Source organism: Epinephelus fuscoguttatus, linkage group LG7, assembly GCF_011397635.1.
Source record: "Epinephelus fuscoguttatus linkage group LG7, E.fuscoguttatus.final_Chr_v1".
Taxonomy (NCBI): Eukaryota; Metazoa; Chordata; class Actinopteri; order Perciformes; family Serranidae; genus Epinephelus; species Epinephelus fuscoguttatus.
Window position 1 is genome coordinate 32,303,928 of NC_064758.1, and position 20,234 is coordinate 32,324,161.

The window sequence follows — 20,234 nt, forward strand, 5'->3', positions numbered from 1 at the left end:
AGCTGAAAGGATTCATTGATACATTAGTAAATTAATTGACAATTATTCTTGTAACTGTATAAGTAGTTTTTCACACAAAAATACGTAATTATTTCAAATTTGTGGACTTGTTGCTTGTCTTTTAGATCATTTAATTATTTTTGATTTAGTAAACTGATGTAAGTAGTTCTACATTAAGTACTTTTATGTTTTGTACTTAAACATATGTTCCTGATTGTACTTACATACGTGTACTTAATTACAAATTCAAGGTACGTTTACTTTACTGGATTATTTTAATCTCATGCCACTTACTACTTCTACTCCACTACACCGCAGAGGGAAATATTGTAATTTTTTCTCCTCTGCTTTTATCCGATAAGTTTAGATACTAGTTATTTTACATATTTAGACTAATGCATCTAAACCAAAACATACACTGCAGCTGAAATGATTAGTTGATTAATTAGTAGATACATTGGCAGCTACTTTGATAATTGTTTAAGTCATGCTTTTCAAATATGAGAACTTGTTGTTCTTCCTTTTGACTTGTTGCTTTTCTTTTTGATGGTAGTGATGATGATGATGATGATGATGATGATGATATTGACGGTTGTTGTTGACGACCACTGTTGTTTCAGTTCACTGTATTTGGGCTCTCAAATATGAGGACTTGCTTCTTCTTCTTTTGATTATTTTTGATTTATTAAATTAAATCTGCACTGAGTACTTTTACTTTAACACTTAAACACATTTTCCTGATTGTACTTACATACCTGTACTAAAGTAACATTTACAATGCAGGACTTTGACTATTAACAGAAAATATTTTTACACTATAGTATTTGTACTTTTAATTAGTAAAGGATCTGAATACTTTGTCCTCCACTGCATCTAAATTCACTGCTACTATTAATCCAAGTAAATATAGGAAATCTAAATTTACAAACAAACTGGTTTGAGAGAAAAATAAAAGAGAAATAATGTATGCCATGTTAAGGCAGTATTACCAAATCTACTTACTGAATACTGTAACTTATGTGACAGGAGATGTTACAACAAGTTATATAGCACTATCTTGAAATCTAGAGTGTTGCATGATTCTTACAGAGGGTCACATACACTGGTCCCAGGATCAATGACCTTATCTGCGATGGATAAAGCATATTCTAAATTTATCAAGTGGCCTGTTGCCCCAAAAGGATCTGAATACTTCCTCCACTACAGCATCTAAATCCACTCCTGTTTGTAATCTAGGAAACTTGGGTGCGTAAGTGGAGTTCGTGAAAGCACCACGGGTCTGCAGGACTATTTTTACACTGAGGTATTTGTATTTTTAATAAGTAAAAGATCTGCACACTTCCTCCACCACAGCTTCTAAATTAACTTAGTAATTTGGGAAACGTGGGCGCTTTAGTGGAGTCCGTGAAGGCAGCACGGGCCTGGGTTCTCCTTCTACGTCAATGACACTGGGCGGTTCATGAATGGGGTTCTGGAGTGGGAGGGCCCGTCATCTGACTTTACCAGGCAGTAAAAAAGTGGGTGTTGTGCTGTGGTGTTTGGTTTGGTGCGATGCATCTTCATGACTGTTTTTAAACCCACGGGCAGCGGTTCACGGTGCGTACGGACTGCAGCGGAGCCATCAGCCGACATCCATCCGTTGAGACGCGCAGGCCAACGGCAGGCGTGCAGCGGGTGCAGCGGGGGGGAAAGCTAGCTCCGACCCAAAGACACTCAGTGACACGGCAGCCCCGGAGCCAGAGGAGGCAGAGCCGCGTCGGTGAGCCATGGGGTTCCGCAAGAAGAACAAGAGCCCGCCGGTGCTGAGCCACGAGTTTGTGATCCAGAATCACGCCGACATGGTGTCGTGTTTGGCCATGATTATCCTCCTCGGCCTGATGTTCGAGGTACTGTGTGACTGGACAGGAGCTAGTGATGTTAGCCGCTGCTGCTAGCTGTCGTTAGCTGACATGACAGCAGCACTCCAGGGGCAGGGCGCTAGCGTGTCTCTCTCCTTCCCTTCTCATGTGTCTCACTGATTGCCAAAGAAGATGGCGAGGAGGCCCACTGGCACAGCTAACAGGTCATTTTACCAGTCGGCTAATCCACTGCCTCCATAGGGAATCAAAACATCTATATGGCCTTTGGTAGCAGGATAGTCAGACTAGATGTCTGCAGCATGCTACACCTCTCATAGCTGACTAGCCATGACTGAACAAAACAATTTACTGACCTGTCCCCACCCACACCAAGCCATCAGACTTAAAATATTATAATAACTGATCAGATTTTTTTGAATCTTCAATGCCTACACTCAGGGGGAAGCTGAAGCCCATGATACCCACTCATCCGGACACAATAGATGCATTGTAGCACTGATAGTGAACTTAAAATATACCTCAGTTTTGCTAGAGACCCTTGAGAGCCCCTGCAGGCAGCCCCTGGAAGTCCCCAGACCCCAGTTATGGGACTCACTGAAATTAGGATATAGCAGTGACACAGCAGTCCTCATTAATAGCATGTGCATGAAATGATGACTGAATCTCTCACAGCTGTTTGGCACCTGTTGTAAAAAGGTGTCATGTCTGAGAGTAAGGTTCACTTCCATGGGGACAATCCAAGAGGATTATACACGTTTATTGTAGTGTTTGTTTATTAACTCAAAGGCTTGTCTTCCTTTGTACGAAATATGCCAGTTGTCAGTGACCAGCTCTTTCCTCTGACTCAGAATCAATCCATTGATCCTGCTTCTTTCTCTGTGTTCCAGGTCACAGCCAAGTTTGCCATCATGTTCATCACAGTCCAGTACAATGTCACACAAGTTCTTGGTAAGCTGAAGTTTATAGGTTTAGTAATGCTTTCAGCGTCTTTAAAGTAACAAGTGTGCAAGACTAAGGGGGAAATAGTGGCATCTACTGGTGAGGATTGCAAATTGCAGTCACTTGAAACTTCTGCTTAGAAATGGTTAGAAATCCTTAAGGGTGCTTTCAGACCTAGAGTTGTCTCCTTTGGTCCGAATCAGGGACTCATTTTGTTGCAAAGTCAAATAATTGCCAAAGTCGAAGTTCTCACGGCACCATTTACAAGCAGACCAGATAAAATGCCCTGCGCCAGAAAGCTGTTCTTGATTGGTCAGAATTCCCATGTGGGAAAAATCCAGGAAGTAAACGAAACGTTGAAGAAGAGTACACTTGTAAGATAAATGCGACACTTTCTAATGTCACAATGGAGGGACAACTATGCAGGTTGATTTTAGCGCTGCTCATCGTGGACTATGTTGCTGTCATTGTTCATTTTAGTCAAACCATACAGTTTGAAAACAAGGCGCGGCTCCAACTAGAAAACAATGTGCTGATGCATTGGATGTGCTGAATGTGCATATTAAGGCAGTACAGGAGGAGGTGCACATTAATAATCCTCCAGGACTGTAACATTTTCATGTTTAACCCAAACAATGTGTCATGTGACTGCAGTTGGTTCGGGCCCAGGTCGGAACACGTCCCCACAAACGAACCGCACCAGAGTTAGTTTGTAACCTCACCGAGGCCACCTTTAAGAAGGTCTCGGTCCGGTTGTTTTGGTGCACCAGTGCTTGGTTTGTCCATTCTGGGCTACTGTAGAAACATGGTGGCGCAACATGGCAATCTCCTTGGATGAGGTTTAGCTCCCTATGGCAATATAACCCGCTCCTTACCCGCAAGGTAACAAAAAGACAACAATTTTTTTTCAGGTGATTATACACTAAAGAAAACATACTTATTATATGATATTCTATTTCAGCCAATATATCCCCCTAAACCACACACTGAACTTTAAAGATAACTCAACTTAACTTCAATTCCTGCATCGAATTACTAAATAAATGCTTGTTTGCTTATTCTGCCTTGTAAGCCATTGTTCAGGCATTTATGTTTAAATTTATGTTTCTCTGCTGCTACAGATGAGAAGAGTGATCCAGTGAACCTTTACCAGTACGGACCTAAGGATGTGGCCACTGTGTTTTTCTACCTGCTCATTGCGGTCATCCTTCATGCCTTGATACAAGAATACATTCTCGATGTGAGTACATCAATGTCCAAACTCAGCAGCTGTCATATTAGCTCACGTTGTTACTAGTTGTTTGCACACAGCAGTATATTATTTTCATCTCTTTACTTACGTGTACAAACACGGCATGCAGCAAACAGAAACTGTGCTGAAGAACGTCTCCACCCTTAATGTGTCAGCTTGAACGCGATCAGATGCGTCTGTGTGGTGTTTGATTTCCAAAGCATCAAATAATGCCTCATGTGTTGGCTCTGTTCTGGTCCATGATGACTAAGATTTGGATGGCTGCTTGTAGATAATCGGGTCCAATCCTTCCAGCTGCATGTGCACTAAATCACAATGACTGAAAAGATGTTTCTTCTGGCATGTTTTGCCTTTGATGTCCCGCTGAGGTATCATTAATAGAAAAAATATTTTGATATATTTTCATTCCAAAAATAAAAAGCTTTTGTGGATCACGCTCAACCAGGATTTTTTTAAAGGTATCTGTCACTCTTAAAAGATATTACCCACTTTATCATGTCTGTCTGAAAGCATTGAAACAGGTTTGCTTGCTGTAATTCTCCTGCTGTTCATACTTCTCATTCCTAATGCACTTACAGTTTAAGAGATGGGCGATTAACTCCTCAGTCCTTGTTCTGTGTACTGAATTTGGACTTCAATGTCTTGTTCAAAGGGAACTTGGACGTTTGAAACACCATCTCTGCTATTATCAAACGACCTGCTTTGCTCCCTGAGCCACTCAGACTAAAGATAGACTTAGAAAAAATGTGTAACCATCCTTTAAAAACTGCAACATTTGTGCAAGAAGGAAAAAGTACAAACTTGCACAGCCGCCCTGTTTATGCTGATTATAATTTATGTTAAAGACGTGACAGTTACAACTCAGTAACAGGCAGGGTTATATGCTTAAAAGGACAGTTCATCCCACAATCAAATACACATATTTTTTCTATTACCTGTTGTGCTGTTAATCGGTCCAGATTGTTTTGGTGTGTATTGCACAGTGTTGGAGATATCGGCCATACAGATGTCTGCCTTCTCTCAAATATAATGAAACTAGATGGCACTCAGCTTGTGGTGCTCAAAGCTCCAAGAACAATAAATTTAAAAACTCAACAGCAATGTCTCATTCCAGAAATCATGACTCGGTTACTCAAGATAATCCACAGACCTTGTTGTGAGCAGTTTCATGTAGAAACTATTTTCTTTCTACCAAACTTCACTCTCCAACTGTATCACCTCACAGAAGGAAGATTGTATCTGTAAGTACTCTTGCGTTGTGTAGATAAAACGACGACCCACTCTCAGTCACTGTCCGGCTTGAGCACACATTTATTTCGGCACTGGTGGATATAAAACAAGAGCCACGGCCAGCTCTCATTAACAGTCCAGAGACAGCAGACTGTAACAGAGGATGGGGCTCATCTGTGAAGTCTGTAGGGGCTCATCAGTGTGGCGTTCAAGTACATACACAAAAAAAGTATCTCTATGGTAACTTATACATCTCAACAAACAACATAATAATGACACAGTTTAACAATAAATTTGAAATCAGTGCATCTTCCCTAATGGGAGAAAGACAGCTTGTAATGGTAAGTTTGATCATCAGCTTATTAACTCTGTTACACATCTCCTGCTAGCTCACCTAGCACCACTGATCTAGCTCACGTCACAGCTCAGCCAAGGAGGACACTTTTAATGTTTACATCTCGCACTGTCACAAGCAGAAACGTCTCATCTATTAGTAAGAGCACGCCTCCCTCTGCGTGGTGATACAGTTGGCAGGTGTAGTTCAACGAAAAGAAAATAGTTCCTACATGAAACTGCTCACAACAAGGTCTGCGGATTATCTTGAGTAACCGAGTCATGATTTCTGTAAAGAGACATTGCTGCTGAGTTTTTCAGCTGTATTTTTTTGTCACTTTGAGCACCACAAGCTGAGTGCCATCTAGTTCCTTTATATTGGAGAGAAGCCAGACATCTCTACGGCTAATATCTCCCAAACTTGGCAACTCACACCAAAAAAAATCTAGACTGATTAAATAGCGCTACACGTAAAAGGAAAATATGTGTGTTTGATTTGGAGGTGAACTGTCCCTTTAACCTCATAAATCAAGTAGTGAACATTTATCTGCAAATATCACATCTGAGTTCTCTCTGTGTAATATTTTGTTCAATTTCAGAAAATGAACAGGAGGTTGCACCTGTCGAAAACCAAACACAGCAAGTTCAACGAGTCGGGACAGCTCGCGGCGTTCTACCTGTTCTCCTTCATCTGGGGCTGCAGCATCCTGACAGCGGTACGAGGGTCAGGGGTCACAGAGACACACTGTCCTAACCTGCATTAGGCTTTATCTTACGCCATGTCTCTCTGTATCTCACAGGAGGACTTTGCAACAAATCCTACCTTCTTATGGGAGGGTTACCCACACACTCACATGGTGTAAGTAAAGTTTATAGACTCCTGTGCATCAGATGCACATATTTTACACCTTGGTTTTTTAATCCCAGAAAATTTGAAACAAAACACTTAATTACAAGTTCCAAAATCAGGCTAATAATGTGTGGTTATCACAAAATCCCACAGCACACCTGGATTGGCATCACAGCACACCATTTGAGAACCACTGATCTGTTGTATATTAACATTATATATCTTCTGTCCACGTTGAAATATCACCCAGGCTCTCACCTCTGCACAACCTGTCCTCTGTCTAGTTTTCAGGTCAAGTTCTTCTACATTTGCCAAATTGCCTATTGGCTCCATGCACTTCCTGAGCTGTACTTCCAAAAAGTACGGAAGGTAAGGATCATTTTTTAAATGTCGTACTTGAAAGCAGCTTATATATGTTCACCAGTGGTGTTGCATTGCAGATGAGAGGTGGCACATTGGCTCAAGTGAAAAAAACTTTAATTTGGGTTTTACAACAATGTACAGTGGAGCAGTGCAGGAATGAATCCTAAAACGCAAATATGAGTTAGCATGTTAGCACGTCTGGTTCTCTTGTCTCAAAGTCAGTGGGTTTTTGGTTAGATACCTGAAATAAGGTATGTTGTTAGAGATTTACATTTTGTTCTACAACATAAAATGCATCAGGAAATACCCCACTTGTGAATTTTGAAGCTTTTATGTGTCTTAAAAAAGGTGGTTGCTAACAAGTGACTAAATGAGACTACAGAAGACAGCTTTACAGCCTCATTGTGGTAGGCTATGAACGAACTACACAACATTTGCATGACTTAAATGTCAGTAACATTAGCCTTTTAATACTGGCGCTTGCATTTATGCTTTAGAAATCATAAATGTGGTTCATTTTTTCGGATTATTTGCTGTCCAAAATAAATTTTTGTTTGCCACAGAGCTTATTTTCTGCAACAATCCAAAATCTACTGGTAAAATCCCACTGGCTTTTTGTCAAGGGAAACAGGGGGATGCTTACTTCAGAGTTGGCCTCCAAAAAAATGTCATCTGTAACCTCAACAGATGAAGTGGTGAAGAGGTTGTTGTGTTTTGGCCTCTGCGTATGATAAATGCAGTGTTTGTACCTTAAAGTCCTCTCTGACCACTGCTAACTCCTGCCGGCGTTTTCACGTGTCTCATGAGGAATCAGCTGTCAGTATGGAGCACATACAAACACCTTAAACAATCACACCTTTGTTGCTGCACTTACACATAAGCAGGACTCACATGTTTTCTCTTGGTTGAATCAGCATGAAGAAGCTACCACACATTATCACCCCCTTTTTACACTCCATTGAAAAAGCATTTTCATTTGCGCTTTGCTGAGTTAATGCATGTGTGTGTAGCTGGTTTGTTGATATGTTTTGCGCACATACATTATTTTAGAGCCAAGCAGATGGCGAGACTTAATTTGCATAGAAAATGTATCACAGTTTCAAAGCTAAAAGCTGGTTAATGAGTGCTGGCTGCGTTTTAACGGTTGTTGAGTTTAAGGAAAATAATTGCTCCTCAAGAATCTTAAACTATACAGTAAACAAAATGACTAAAATCTACAGGACACATAAAATACTTAATGTCCAGACTTAAAAATACAAAGAGCCTTCATGATACCTTTCCAGCAAACTGTTGTTTGTGGTCATTAAAGCTGCTGCTGTTATTAACACAGTCTTTCTTTCCTGCTTTGTTTTATTTTCACAGGAGGACATCCCCCGCCAGCTCTATTACATTTGCCTTTACGTTGTCCACATCACTGGTGCCTATGTCTTAAAGTGAGTGAAATAATTCATTTTTCTGAGCATATCCTCTGAAGATAAAGAGGCATATTCTTGTTATATCGCTCTCAGAGATCGAAGCTAACCAGTGCCTGATAAAATGGTTTGAACTCTTTACTGCAGGAGTGTCAAACTCATTTTAGTTCATGAGCCACATACAGCTCAGTTGTTTAAAAGTGGGCCGGACCAGTAAAATCACTGCATAATAACCTATAAATGACAACTCCTTCAAAATTTTCCCCTTTTTAGTGTAAAGAAAATCATTCTGAAAACATTCATCCACGATATCCTTAGAAAAATTATTTGCAAATTCAACAGTATGTCTCAATTTTCCCACATTCAGTCAGTCTACTACTCACTCTCATTTCATGTGACGTTTTTCATAATCTTTTACTAAAGTGGAAGCTGTTGAAGAAGCAGGTTTATTCATTCCCTGCCTTACAAACCATTTACAATCTGAAGTTTTATCAGTGTCTCAGCAGCAGGGTTCCACCCATATTGTTTTAAGATAGAAGTCAGATACAGATTCTTTTGTACTGAAGCTGCTGATATTTTGCACAATGTTTGATATCTTTAAATGTGACCACAGAAAGTATGTATTGTTATTTAAATCGCCCCTAAAACCTCTCAGCCTTCACATGTGCATCAATTTTACTTGTGCAGAGTCATGTAGTGGGCCGGATTGGACCCTTTGGTGGGCTGGTTCTGCCCCCTGGGCCTTATGTTTGACACCCCTGCTTTACTGGGTAAAGCTATCTCAGGAAAGTGCATAGAAGTAAACTCAGTACACGATTATACAACAAACAACTCAGATCTGACACTAACCTACTGCACAGTATCTGTGTTATGGAGTGTGAGTAGTTGTTACTTGCGCAGTGTGGTGTGACGTATATCTGTTGTACAAATTTCACATTTACTTCCTGTCAGCTCAACAGTCCAAGGAAACTATAAAAGATGATGATGATTATATGGGTAATAGTGGGGCCTGCCATGACTGCTCTATTAAAGGCGCAGTATGTAAGAATGTGGCCAAAACGATTACTGCACTCAAATTCAAAATACTGCCGCGAGTTGTGTCCGCCCCCTGTTTGAGCAAGTTGGGCTTCTCTGCTGCTAACGCTGCAGCTGGGATACAGCGGAGGAGGAGCTGGCTGCTGATGCTATATGCAGGGACACTGCTAATGGTGCTTGCCATGCTGCTAACGTTTGTTTCTCAAAAAAATCAATCGGGTCGATGACCCACCTGCTCATGGGCTACAATGTATGATCGAAAATGAATAACAGTTGAAAGTATTCGAATTGTCCATCCCCGTCTAGCTATGATGCTAGTTAGCCAACTTTGGCTAACGTTAAAGCTTACCTGTTGAGGAGAAGAGTAGCCACTTCGACATCCAATTTCAAACTCTTCTCCGCTTTAAACCGTCTCCACCGTTCAAAGGCATGTCCTATATAGACCCTTGCTTTGCCTCGAGTTTCGTCTTGGGGTTTTTGGGAATCATAAACAATATTTTACCATGCAAGTTAATCACAGAGTATGACTCATATTATATAGGTCACCTTGTCTTGTAGTCTCCTTATAGTCCTTAATTCATGTTACTTCTCACAGTTAGCTTTGTGCGTGTTGTTGATTGTATTTACTGTTCATGTTTGTATGTAGTGTTATTGATCATTTTCATAATCACCTTAGTCTTTAAATAGAAAAGTTAGCCTGTCTGCAAGTTTACGAGAAGGAAGGTCACCTTACAGAGCTTTACTGCTAGCTTTCGAAAGACTGTGTAGTCGATTTAATATTTTTTGCAGCATTTCCATGCACTGGGTGTAAAAACAAAAAACTATAGCAACCTAACATTAGCTAAGCTCTAAAAATCAGGCTAACGTTAGTGCTACACTGAGTGACTGACGTTAGCTAACGGCTATCTTCTAAAACTCCAAGGTGAATATAGGAATGATTTAAAACACGACACATATTTGAATGGTAAGTACTATTGAAATGTAAGTTACAAAGCTGACTCTTGGGCTGTTGCTCAAACAACAGATTGTACTTTAACATTTTCTTACGCTCACCACCACGGACACGAAGAGTATAGAAGAGAAAGACTCTCTTTCAAATTCAAAACAAATTTAGATCAAACTGTAAAAACAGGCAGTGCTGATCAAATACAAACCAAAAATATGTCACTGTGTTGTGTATTTCTGTCCCTAAAATGTCAGAAACATATTTTAGTGCACTGTTTGGCTGTAATATGGGAATTAGTGAACAAGAGGAAAAAAGTGAGATCAAATGCTAAAACTTGGCAACACTGATCAAATATGAACCAACATTCTGTAACTGCGTCATCTATTTATGTTTAAAATATTTTCAGACACATACTTTAGCTCACTCTTTAACTGCCAGAGATTATTTGTTACGATCCGACTGCCATATTGTTTCTTGTGTCAAAACAGCCAAGCTTCCATTACATCACCCACCAGCGGGAGCGTTTATCAGTCCGGTGCGTCACAGTGCATTCTGGTAGTTAGAGGTTTTTCATCTCTTAAGCAAAAGCAAGTGCTTCAGAGCTTTTTCTCCGTTTCCTCTGGTCATATTACACCAATTTAAAAAGTATTTGCAAGGAGTCTTTCTGCTGCATAGACATCCTAGTTTTATGAAAAGCAGTGAAATACTTCTTTAAGGATGAAAAAGCTCTTGGATTACCAAGGCTGGAGGCGAAGGTAACTGTAGAGGCTGAGCCAATGCTATAAACCACTGAGGTGCTGCACTGAGATGACTTAATTGACGCCCTGATTGTTACTGTGTCTGATGAATCAAAGTCGAACTGAATCAAACTTGCCAACTGAAGTGTCCATTAAACTTGAACATGTTTCCAATAATACTCAAAAACATCCACACGTCTAACTTCTGCAGCAACAAGCTGTTAAGTTGAAAGGTGTTATCTCCTGGTCCACAGTCAGAAGAGAACATGTATCTGATAGTGTTCAGTGTTGTCTCCTCTCTTTCTTCATATGCTAAGTTGTCCTTAGTTAACTCTGTGTTGACGTCTCGCTCTGTGTCCCGTCTGTTCAGCCTCCACCGACTGGGCCTGGTGTTGCTGGTCCCTCACTACCTGGTGGAGCTTCTGTTCCACGCTTCACGCCTCTTCTACTTCAGCGACGAGAACAAGCAGAAGGGGTATTGCTTTCATTCATAAACAAGTTTGCGTGTAGCATTTGTGCCTCCCTGATCCCAACAACCTGACGCAATCTGTTTCTCCTTTACAGTTTTACTCTGTGGGCGCTACTTTTTGTCATCGCCCGCCTCCTCACCCTCACACTCTCAGTTCTGACGTTTGGCTTCGGGCTGCCCCGTACAGAAAACCAGGGCTTTTCCCTAGCAGAAGGCAACTTCAATGTGCTCACCATAAGGCAAGTCCAGATGGCAACTGACAGGAAAAGCCCTTAATGTCTCCAACCGAGCTAATTTACCGACAGCATTAAACCTAAAAACAACCAAATGGCCAAAGTTTTGTTTTCCTGTTCACAAGTTAAATCACTTAAATGTTTATTGTTCCTTAAACGTGTTCTCCCAACCCCTCAGGATGACTTGTCTGGCAGCTATTTGCCTGACACAGGCTTGGATGATGTGGAAATTCATTAACTTCCAGTTGAAAAAGTGGAGGGAGCACAGCCAGAACCAGGCCTCAAAGAAGAAGGCGGTCAGCCCAAAGAGCAAGCCTCACAAAAGGGAGCCTGCAAGGGGTGAGTGTTCATCAACCTCAGCATCTGGTCAGTCAACCAAAGAGACATAAAAGGCGTTTTCGGGCTGCAGGGACTTTTTCATAGTTCTCAGAACCTCCCTTTTTGTCGTGTCCACATCACATGAACTAGGAACGATCATAGTTCTCAGAACGCTGTTTTGGGGGACTTTTATAGCTCCTATGTCAGAGTAGGTGCTCTCCCAGCACAGGAGGAAACATGAGTGACTAAAGTGTATGTTTATTGGTCCACACATTGTAAGTGTACATTGATTGATTGAACACAGCAGTAGGGCTACTCCCTTTATGGTAGAACACACATAAGTCGACCATAAAGGTTATATATACCATAATGGTTGCTTAGTCACAGAAAAAACCCACACTTATTTACACACCTCTAAACAGCTCCTGGAAGAAGATCAGCTCTGCACTCAGGATTTCAGGTAAATAGGCTATACAATGCTTGTTAAATTTGCTTAACAAGCTCAGACGCAACCTGCCGCAGCGTTCTTGAAAGCTGGCAAATAAAGGCACATGAGTAGCGCCCAGTGCCTGACCTCACGTTTTCCAGGTGGTTAAAGACGCAGCATGTGTACGGCCCCTAATTTCCAGGGCTGGTACCTGCGGTTATTCCACAGGCTAGTTAATAACATGTTGGGTAGGAAATCCAAAGTGTGGGATCATTTTGAGAAGGTGAAGGACGAACCCAAGGTGATATGTAAACTCATCTTCATTGGTCGACTACAAACATAACGTATCATCTGAAACATGGAAGTAGCTACATGCCCCTTAGCCACTTAGCACGTGATGCCCTGTAGCCCTAAAAGGCTTTTTCCCATAGACTTGATTGGCAAAAGAGATGTATTAGTGTAAATGTATCAGTGGATGCATTTTTTGAGAGTCACAACCCCTCAGAATGACTCGATTTGCTATCGGAATTTTGACCCATTTGGTACGATTGGTACGAGAACCACACGATTGAATCAGCTCCATGGGTGGCACAATATGTAATCAGTGCCAATCATTCAGGTAATTTTATATGTTGCAGTTGGACTTTTTAGGCTTCATGTACCACTGAGCAACTTTCCTATGAATGAACGGGTACCACCTCCAACACTGTATCCAGTTCTCTTTATACATCCTTGGAAGACAGCTAATGCAACACAGACAACTGCCATTTTAAAAACCCGTCAACCGTGTAAACAACAGACAACACAAACAACAGCTTGTAACGACAGAAATGTAAGAAAACACGAACAAATGAACCGACAGTGAAGTCACGATTTTGACTTGTCACAGCGAACGTACGTCATTTTGGTGTTCCTATTGCTAGTGTGAATGAAAACAGAGATGAAGCTCTAGAAGGTAGTCGTGGGCAGTTCTCTCAGGGATTCCCCAGAACTGTTTGGTCTGAAAACGCCTACTGTAGTGTTTCAGTTAATGTCTCATTTCAGATTTGTTGCAGTATTTCTCACTCCTGAAATCACCTTCATCAGTATTGTCTCTAACCACTTGTCTCGTCAGGAGGTGCTGTCAACGGGGTCGTGAAGTCCGAGGACAAAACATCACCACGGGCGAGAAAAGCCAAAGCTTCATAAAGACGCAAGAACTGGGTGGAGAAAAGAAAAAAAACTGAGTGAGGGAGTTCTGACAGTGTGACATAATGTCTTTACACAACTTCAAATTTTGTCTACTGCTCTCCAAAACAAGCGTTTTAAGCGCACTAAGAAACCTTACCTTACAACTGTCCCTTCGGGGGTTGAAACTCCTTTCTGAACAAGTTCAGTGTTACTGTCTGCTAGACATGTTTATTGTTAATTTGGGTTCTCGGCAGATGGGATGTTGGCAGGATGAGTTTGATGCTTTAACAGGATAGATTTCAAAGTGTCCTTTTGTGTAAAACTACGATCACTCACCGGGTACTTTTAAACTGAGTCGCTCTTCACTAATCTGAAACAGTAAACATCACAGTGAGTTCAAAAGCAGAAGAATTTTTGACTTCAGGGCAAGTTAATATAAAGTGTTAATGTACAGAATAACTTTACGGGGTGTCATTTTAAGTTTGGGCCTTATTTAGTTCACCTTACAAACAGGCCACTGGCTCAAGTCCCCCAGATAAAGCCTTTTTTTCTCTGCGAGACAGCACTCGGATATTCTGCTGTCGTCAGGAAAAGATCCTAAATGAATTGCTCCAGAGGAATATTTGTGCTATTTAGGTCTTTGGCGTAGCTGCAGCCAGAAAACTGAAGCTTGTACTTAACTCCTTGATCATTTACTGCCATTATTTGACAGCCTCTGCCTTTGAAATCCAACACGTTAACAGGATTGAGGCACTTTTGTATTATTGTTTGCTTTTATCACTCAGCCTGGTAATCGGCTTCACCCTGTTTCTGGGGCTCGTCCAGGTTTTGGTGACCTACCAAGAGGAAGCTGCACTGTAACCTGTGATGCTGTACTGTATGCATACAGTTAAATCTTTATATCGGCATGATCGGAAACTTGAGCAAGAAACTGTGTTCGAGGCTGCGATTCAGTCTTTTCTATGGTAATGTCAATGCATGATGGTTTAAGGCTAGTTATGGCTAGTTTCCTAACTGTGCTGTTGAGTTTGCATCTCTCTCACACACACAAACACACACACACACACACACACACACACACACACACAAGCATTCAGTGGCCTTTTTACAACTGCTGCAAGAGGTTTGAGTTATTTATTTTTGCCATATACTACAGATAGTTATTATTTTCTATGCTTTTGACGAGCTATAACCAGCAAACACAGCGGTACATAGCAACTGCGTTTAGTTAATCCAAACAATACAATCTTTCTTCAAGTGTCCTTATAATGTCTGTGGTTTGTATCACTCGTTCTGCTCGTTTCGCGTTCTGTTTGCCTTCTCCGTTTGCTTTTTTTTTTTTTTATTCTCGGGTATCAGGGGACAAGCTACCCACCACTTACACTATAAGATGCATCCCATGGTGCAATGGGAGGTGTGTTGTAAGGGGATGTGTTTTGTATGCCTGTGCACTTACTCGTGCGTGTGCAGTATTGTTTTGCCTACTGTGTATGTGAATTAACTGGGCGTGAATGATGGTGATGATGGTGATGACAACGATGTTTATTGCTTGTCTCGTAAAATAATTATTGCCTGTGTGCAGAGCATGAAATGTGACAATCTGTTCATTGACTCCTGCCCCGTTTGTTGGATTTCATGATCTTATCCTTTAGTTCACTTCGGTTGGGCCCCGTCTCAGCTCCCCAACACGCTTCTGTGTGTGTGTGAAACACTGAGTCGTGGATTGGTGTGTGTTCTATAGGTTACTAAATGCTTATGTGTTCACTGTCTCCGCCCCTCAGATGCCCCTTTTTTTCCCCGTGTGAGAGAGATTCTGTGATTTGCGTTTGCCAAATGTGGCATGTTTCGTCCTCCCTGCTTCACCTTTTCAATGATCGTGACATTGCTATGGAGTGCACGTATTGTACTGTTGGCCACACTCGTTCCTCGCCTGGACGTGGAGTCCTGCTCTGCTACTAAAGCACTGTGCATGTGACGCTCTGTGCAGAAAAAAGACTGTACTACCTGTCTGCAGACAGATGGAGTTTGGAGTCTAAGTCCAGAGCAGGGATGAGATGAAGATGCCATTCATTTTTGCTCCCTTTAGCGCTCCTTATTGGGACTTTGGCGTTCTTTAAAGCCCAATGTCTGTGTATGGCAGTGTCATAGGAGGGAAGGAGGAGCAGAGGACTTATGTACCAGCCTGTTATTAAACTGTCTCAGATGTAAAAGAGAAAAAAAAACTGACTTAACCCTACACTGTACTAAAATATGTGTCAGATTTTTAAGCTATTTTTATAGAGGGGGAAACTGTTGAAATTCACTGTTGTTCAGTACACACGTGTGAATATTTGTTTTGCATCCATATTGATATGAATTGTTTTTTTATATAAGAATGAAGCTTGCCGAACTGTTAGCGTGGATATACATTGTGGTATGAGTGTAAACATTTATTTAGTCTAACGGTTTATTTAACTTCATGGCCTTATTAGAGCAAAGTGAACTCAATTGTATAACAGTACTCAGTTAACACTACGCTGCAGGTGTACGCTGCAGCTTTCACAACTACATGTCTCATGATAGTGAAGTACACTGTCATACCGACACTACTCATTCACACACACAAGTTTAAATATATAATCAGAGGAGCAAATGGTCAGTATGGTGTTTTATTTGTTCCAGTCCTGCAGGTGTTTTTCAGTACTTGTGATCGCAGGACGAATATTTCTGCAGAGTGAAGCCATCTGTAAGCGTTTCTTGCTCATCAGATGTCACCCTGTGCCACAGTCAGCGGCCGTTTTAGGCTCTGAAACATGAGCCGCTCTTGCAGTTCACAGCCCCCCTCGCTTTGAGACACAATAGCCTGTATAATCCCACAGGAATGCACTTTTTTCTTTTTACATAATATGCATTATGTCAGAGCACCATAACACTGCTCACTTGGGCTGTTTTCTGCATCAATTCTCGGTGAATTGCAAATTGAGAGTTGCTCGATTTCAAACTGTGTGCATTTTGTAATTGTTGAAAACTTAAAAAAAAAAAAGGCTGCAATGATTTAACTGTATGAGCAACCTCTAGGTGGCAACAATCATTAATGCATCTGACCATAAGAACACTTAAATAAAAAAAGACCTGCACAGCAAAGACACACGTTTATTGTATTCTATTAATTCATTCTGCATTTGTTCTTGATTTGTTCTTATGTTGCTGCTCGTTTATAGATGTTGCGGTATATTTCCTTTACCAATATGTTGTCTCTGAACTGCTCTGATGGTATATATTTATGCAAATTTCTCGTGAGTTCTGATCATTTCTCTCCGTCACTATTTTTTTATTTCATGTTTGAATAAAGCTTTTATTCATTACACGCAACTTGTTGAACATATTTTTTAATGTACTGCCCACAGGTTGAGTCGCAGGACTGTCGCCATGGAGACTCCTTGTTTAAAAAAAAAAAATCTTGTGAAAACATTGCAGTTTCAAAGTGCACTGTGAATTATGAGAGCTGTAGATAATTACCCACTCCTGAGGTGAACCAGCAGTTAAAATGTCATTGACAAAGCAGAGTCATGCATCAGATATTGTTTTTTTGTCCTCCACCTCCTGCTCATTACACCTTTCCACCTATTTCACTTAAGGATATATTTGGAAACCTGCTGGATTTAAACATTTTTCATCTGTACTACCCATTGGGGGTGTTGTCAGAAGACATGAGGAAATATTGGACAAATCCAACTTTGTGGCTAATTACCACCAGAGGGCAACGCTGAGCTTTTTGCCTGAGGGACAGAAGCAGTCTGCAGGGGCATAGCTGCATACAGACCTGCATTAATAAATCACCAGTCAGAGTGAGAAAGACAGAAACATTGTCTTATCACACAGTGTGCAGCTCAAAACTCTCAAACAGACTTGAATGTGAAGCAACCAATGGGTGTGTTTATCCAGATATGGGAGTGTGTTTCACATAAGAGACCGCCTGAGCTTTACTGTTGTGCAATTTGACTGGCAGGGCACTGTAAACATGACATCTGCAATCCACGGATGGTGAGGTACGAGCACAATACGGAGGAGAGACACCTGCAGCTCACGGCTAATGCGATGTGTTGTTTCAGAGTAATGGGTTTTCTCTGGGCAATCAGACAGCATGATGGATCAGAGGGAACTAGGGAGGCAGGCTGGAGCTCTGCAGGGTCAGCACAAGGACAGGAGTTCACACACACACTCTCCATCACACACACACACACACACACACACACTGATGGCTGTATCCCCAAACCAAACATATACATGACCTGAATCCTCGGAGGGGGTGCTTCAAAAGCAAACTTGCAAAAAGAGTCCAACAGCAGGGACCAGCTAAGGCGAGGAGGGGGAGAAAAAAAATCACTATCCCTCTTTTTTTTCTTTAATTCCTCCCCTTCATCCAATGAGGATAAATCTCTCGCTGAATCGTCAGTATTATGTGTAATTTCCATATAAATTAGCTTCATTAAAAGGGGAGTACTTTCTTATTTAACGAAGCTCATTTGAAATTCTGTATTTAATAAGACATGCAATCCCAGACTTGCAGACTAATAGCCAACAATTAGCAGGACTGGAGCATGTATGAGTGTGTGTGTGAGTGTGTGTGTCCGTGTAATCTCTCTGAAGTATTGTCGTCCCTCTGTGTTATTTTCATTGATTGTCTCAAATGAGCAAATTGGGCAGCAGCTGCTCTCCCAGCCAGGTTTACTTGCATTGACCCATGAAGCACGTTGGAGATCTGAGACGCTCGTGACCTCACGGCTATTTGTGAGCGAGCACACGAGAGGGGAGTGTGCAGTGAGCGAGGTGAGCAATAGAGCAGGTGTAGACCAATGAAGGGCAGAGTGTAGCAGGGGTGGAAACATCTGGAGGGATCAGAGGCATGGGAATGAAAAGCAGACGGAGGGAGTGAAGACAAAACGGTGAAGGAAGGGAGAGGCAGAGGAACAGACAGATGGAGAGCGATGTCGAGCAGAGGGCTGTGATTTACAGTAGAACCAGGCAGGATAATGGAGGGACGAGTGTGTGTGAGTTGGGTGGAGGAGAGTGGTGCCCTATCAGTGTCCATCAGAGCCTGCTAATGCAAATTAGAGCAGACTCCTAAATCCTACAGATGAAGAGAGCAAAGGAGGGAAAGGGGGCTATGGATAGCAGTGAGATAAACAAGAGACTAAATGACTGGATGGGAGGAGAAAGAGATAGGAAAAGGCAAAAAAGGAGATGTTAGAAGATACATTTTCATCCAGCATTACCCCTCATTAAAGGTCCAGTTAATCCTTCCAGTCCTTCAGTGTATAATCACCTGAAAATAAGAATAGTTGTGTTTTTGTTACCTTAGAATGAGCCGTTTATATCTACATGGGGTGCAGATCTTCATCTGAGATCGCCATGTTGCACTGCCATGTTTCTACAGTAGCCCAGAACGGACAAACCAAACACCGACTGTAGATAGGGCCATTTGCTTTTTCTTGTCGGCCACCGAGGTTAGCAGCCCCTCCATGATGAGCAGTGTCGGAAAAACACTGATTTGTTACATGAAACTTATTTATTCAGTGTTTTAATAACCTTGTCTATTTGCTTTGTAGAGGAAGAGACTTCTGCAGATAATTTAGCTCACAGTAAAAACCTCCTGAACGTATGGATCATAAGTTTTCAGAGAAAAAAGGTGAGCACACATGGGCTAGCAGCCCATCTCTGACATGCCAAAAGGTGTTGGAGAGCACTGATTAGTAACGTGAAACTGCTTAATACAGAGTTTTTGCCAGTTTAAATCACCGGGTATGTTTGTTTTGGAAAGAAGGAGACGGGTACTGATAAAAACCTCCTGAACTTCCAGATCAGAAATAAGGTGGGCATATATAAAGTTACCAGAAAAAATAGGTGAGCACAGATTAGCAGGTTCTAGCCTAGCGGCCATCTGCAACATATCAGAGAAACACTGATTTGGAGCATGACATTACTTTATTCAACGTTTTTACCAGTTTAAATTACCTGGATCGTTTGTTTTTGAGACGGAGAGACGTCTGCAGACAAATCGGCTCCCGGTGAAACATCTGGATCTTAAGTTATCAGAGATATAAGGTGAGCACATGTCAGTGTGCGAAGCTAACAGCCCATCTGCGACATGCTAAACAGTGTGGAAGAAACACTGATTTGTAATGTGACACTGCCTTATTCAGTATTTTTTTTAATCAGTTTTAATCACCTGATCTGGTTGTTTTGGAAAGGAAGAGACAACTGGGGATGATTTGGCTCCTGGTAAAAACCTCCTTGAACAATAAACATTGAAGGAATTCTAACTGGGAGAAGTTTCACTTGGTTGCAATCTGCAGTCGTCACCACTAGATGCCACTAAATCCCCTGAATCTTACACACTGGACCTTTAAATGGATTTCCCCACCTTACTTAGTATCCAGCTTTCTACTACTTAGTGTGTGCATGTTAATGTTTGTGTGACTGTTTTATTCAAGTCAGTTGAGAACAAATTGTTTTTGGTAATAGCTCTGGCAAAAAACGCTTGATGTGCAATTGAGGGAAAGTTGAAAAAAAGATTAACAATAGGAGACAAAAAATCAAAAGGCTGTGAGGTTAAACATTGCTGCTTGTGTGTGGAAGTTCATTAATGGCAAAACAACTGAAACTACATAACACAAATTTA

At 41.4% G+C, this 20,234-nt stretch overlaps 1 protein-coding gene across 1 annotated transcript; it reads left to right on the forward strand.

Annotated features, from left to right (window-relative positions):
- The first annotated feature begins 1,449 nt into the window (after nucleotides 1-1,449).
- zgc:113278 (Translocating chain-associated membrane protein 1-like 1-like) lies at nucleotides 1,450-16,648 on the forward strand. The gene is made up of 11 exons (XM_049581162.1): nucleotides 1,450-1,886; nucleotides 2,747-2,807; nucleotides 3,920-4,038; nucleotides 6,213-6,329; nucleotides 6,414-6,472; nucleotides 6,748-6,832; nucleotides 8,189-8,259; nucleotides 11,327-11,431; nucleotides 11,521-11,664; nucleotides 11,837-11,997; nucleotides 13,518-16,648. Exons 1-11 carry the CDS (start codon nucleotides 1,767-1,769, stop codon nucleotides 13,589-13,591), a joined length of 1,116 nt encoding a protein of 371 aa, XP_049437119.1. The 5' UTR covers nucleotides 1,450-1,766; the 3' UTR covers nucleotides 13,592-16,648.
- The last annotated feature ends 3,586 nt before the right edge of the window (nucleotides 16,649-20,234 follow it).

Coding starts and splice junctions, on each gene's coding strand:
- zgc:113278 (XM_049581162.1), top strand. CDS start 1,767: ATGGGGTTCCGCAAGAAGAACAAGAGCCCGCCGGTGCTGAGCCACGAG. Junction 6,833..8,188: donor ACTTCCAAAAAGTACGGAAG/GTAAGGATCATT, acceptor TTATTTTCACAG/GAGGACATCCCCCGCCAGCT. Junction 8,260..11,326: donor ACTGGTGCCTATGTCTTAAA/GTGAGTGAAATA, acceptor CCGTCTGTTCAG/CCTCCACCGACTGGGCCTGG.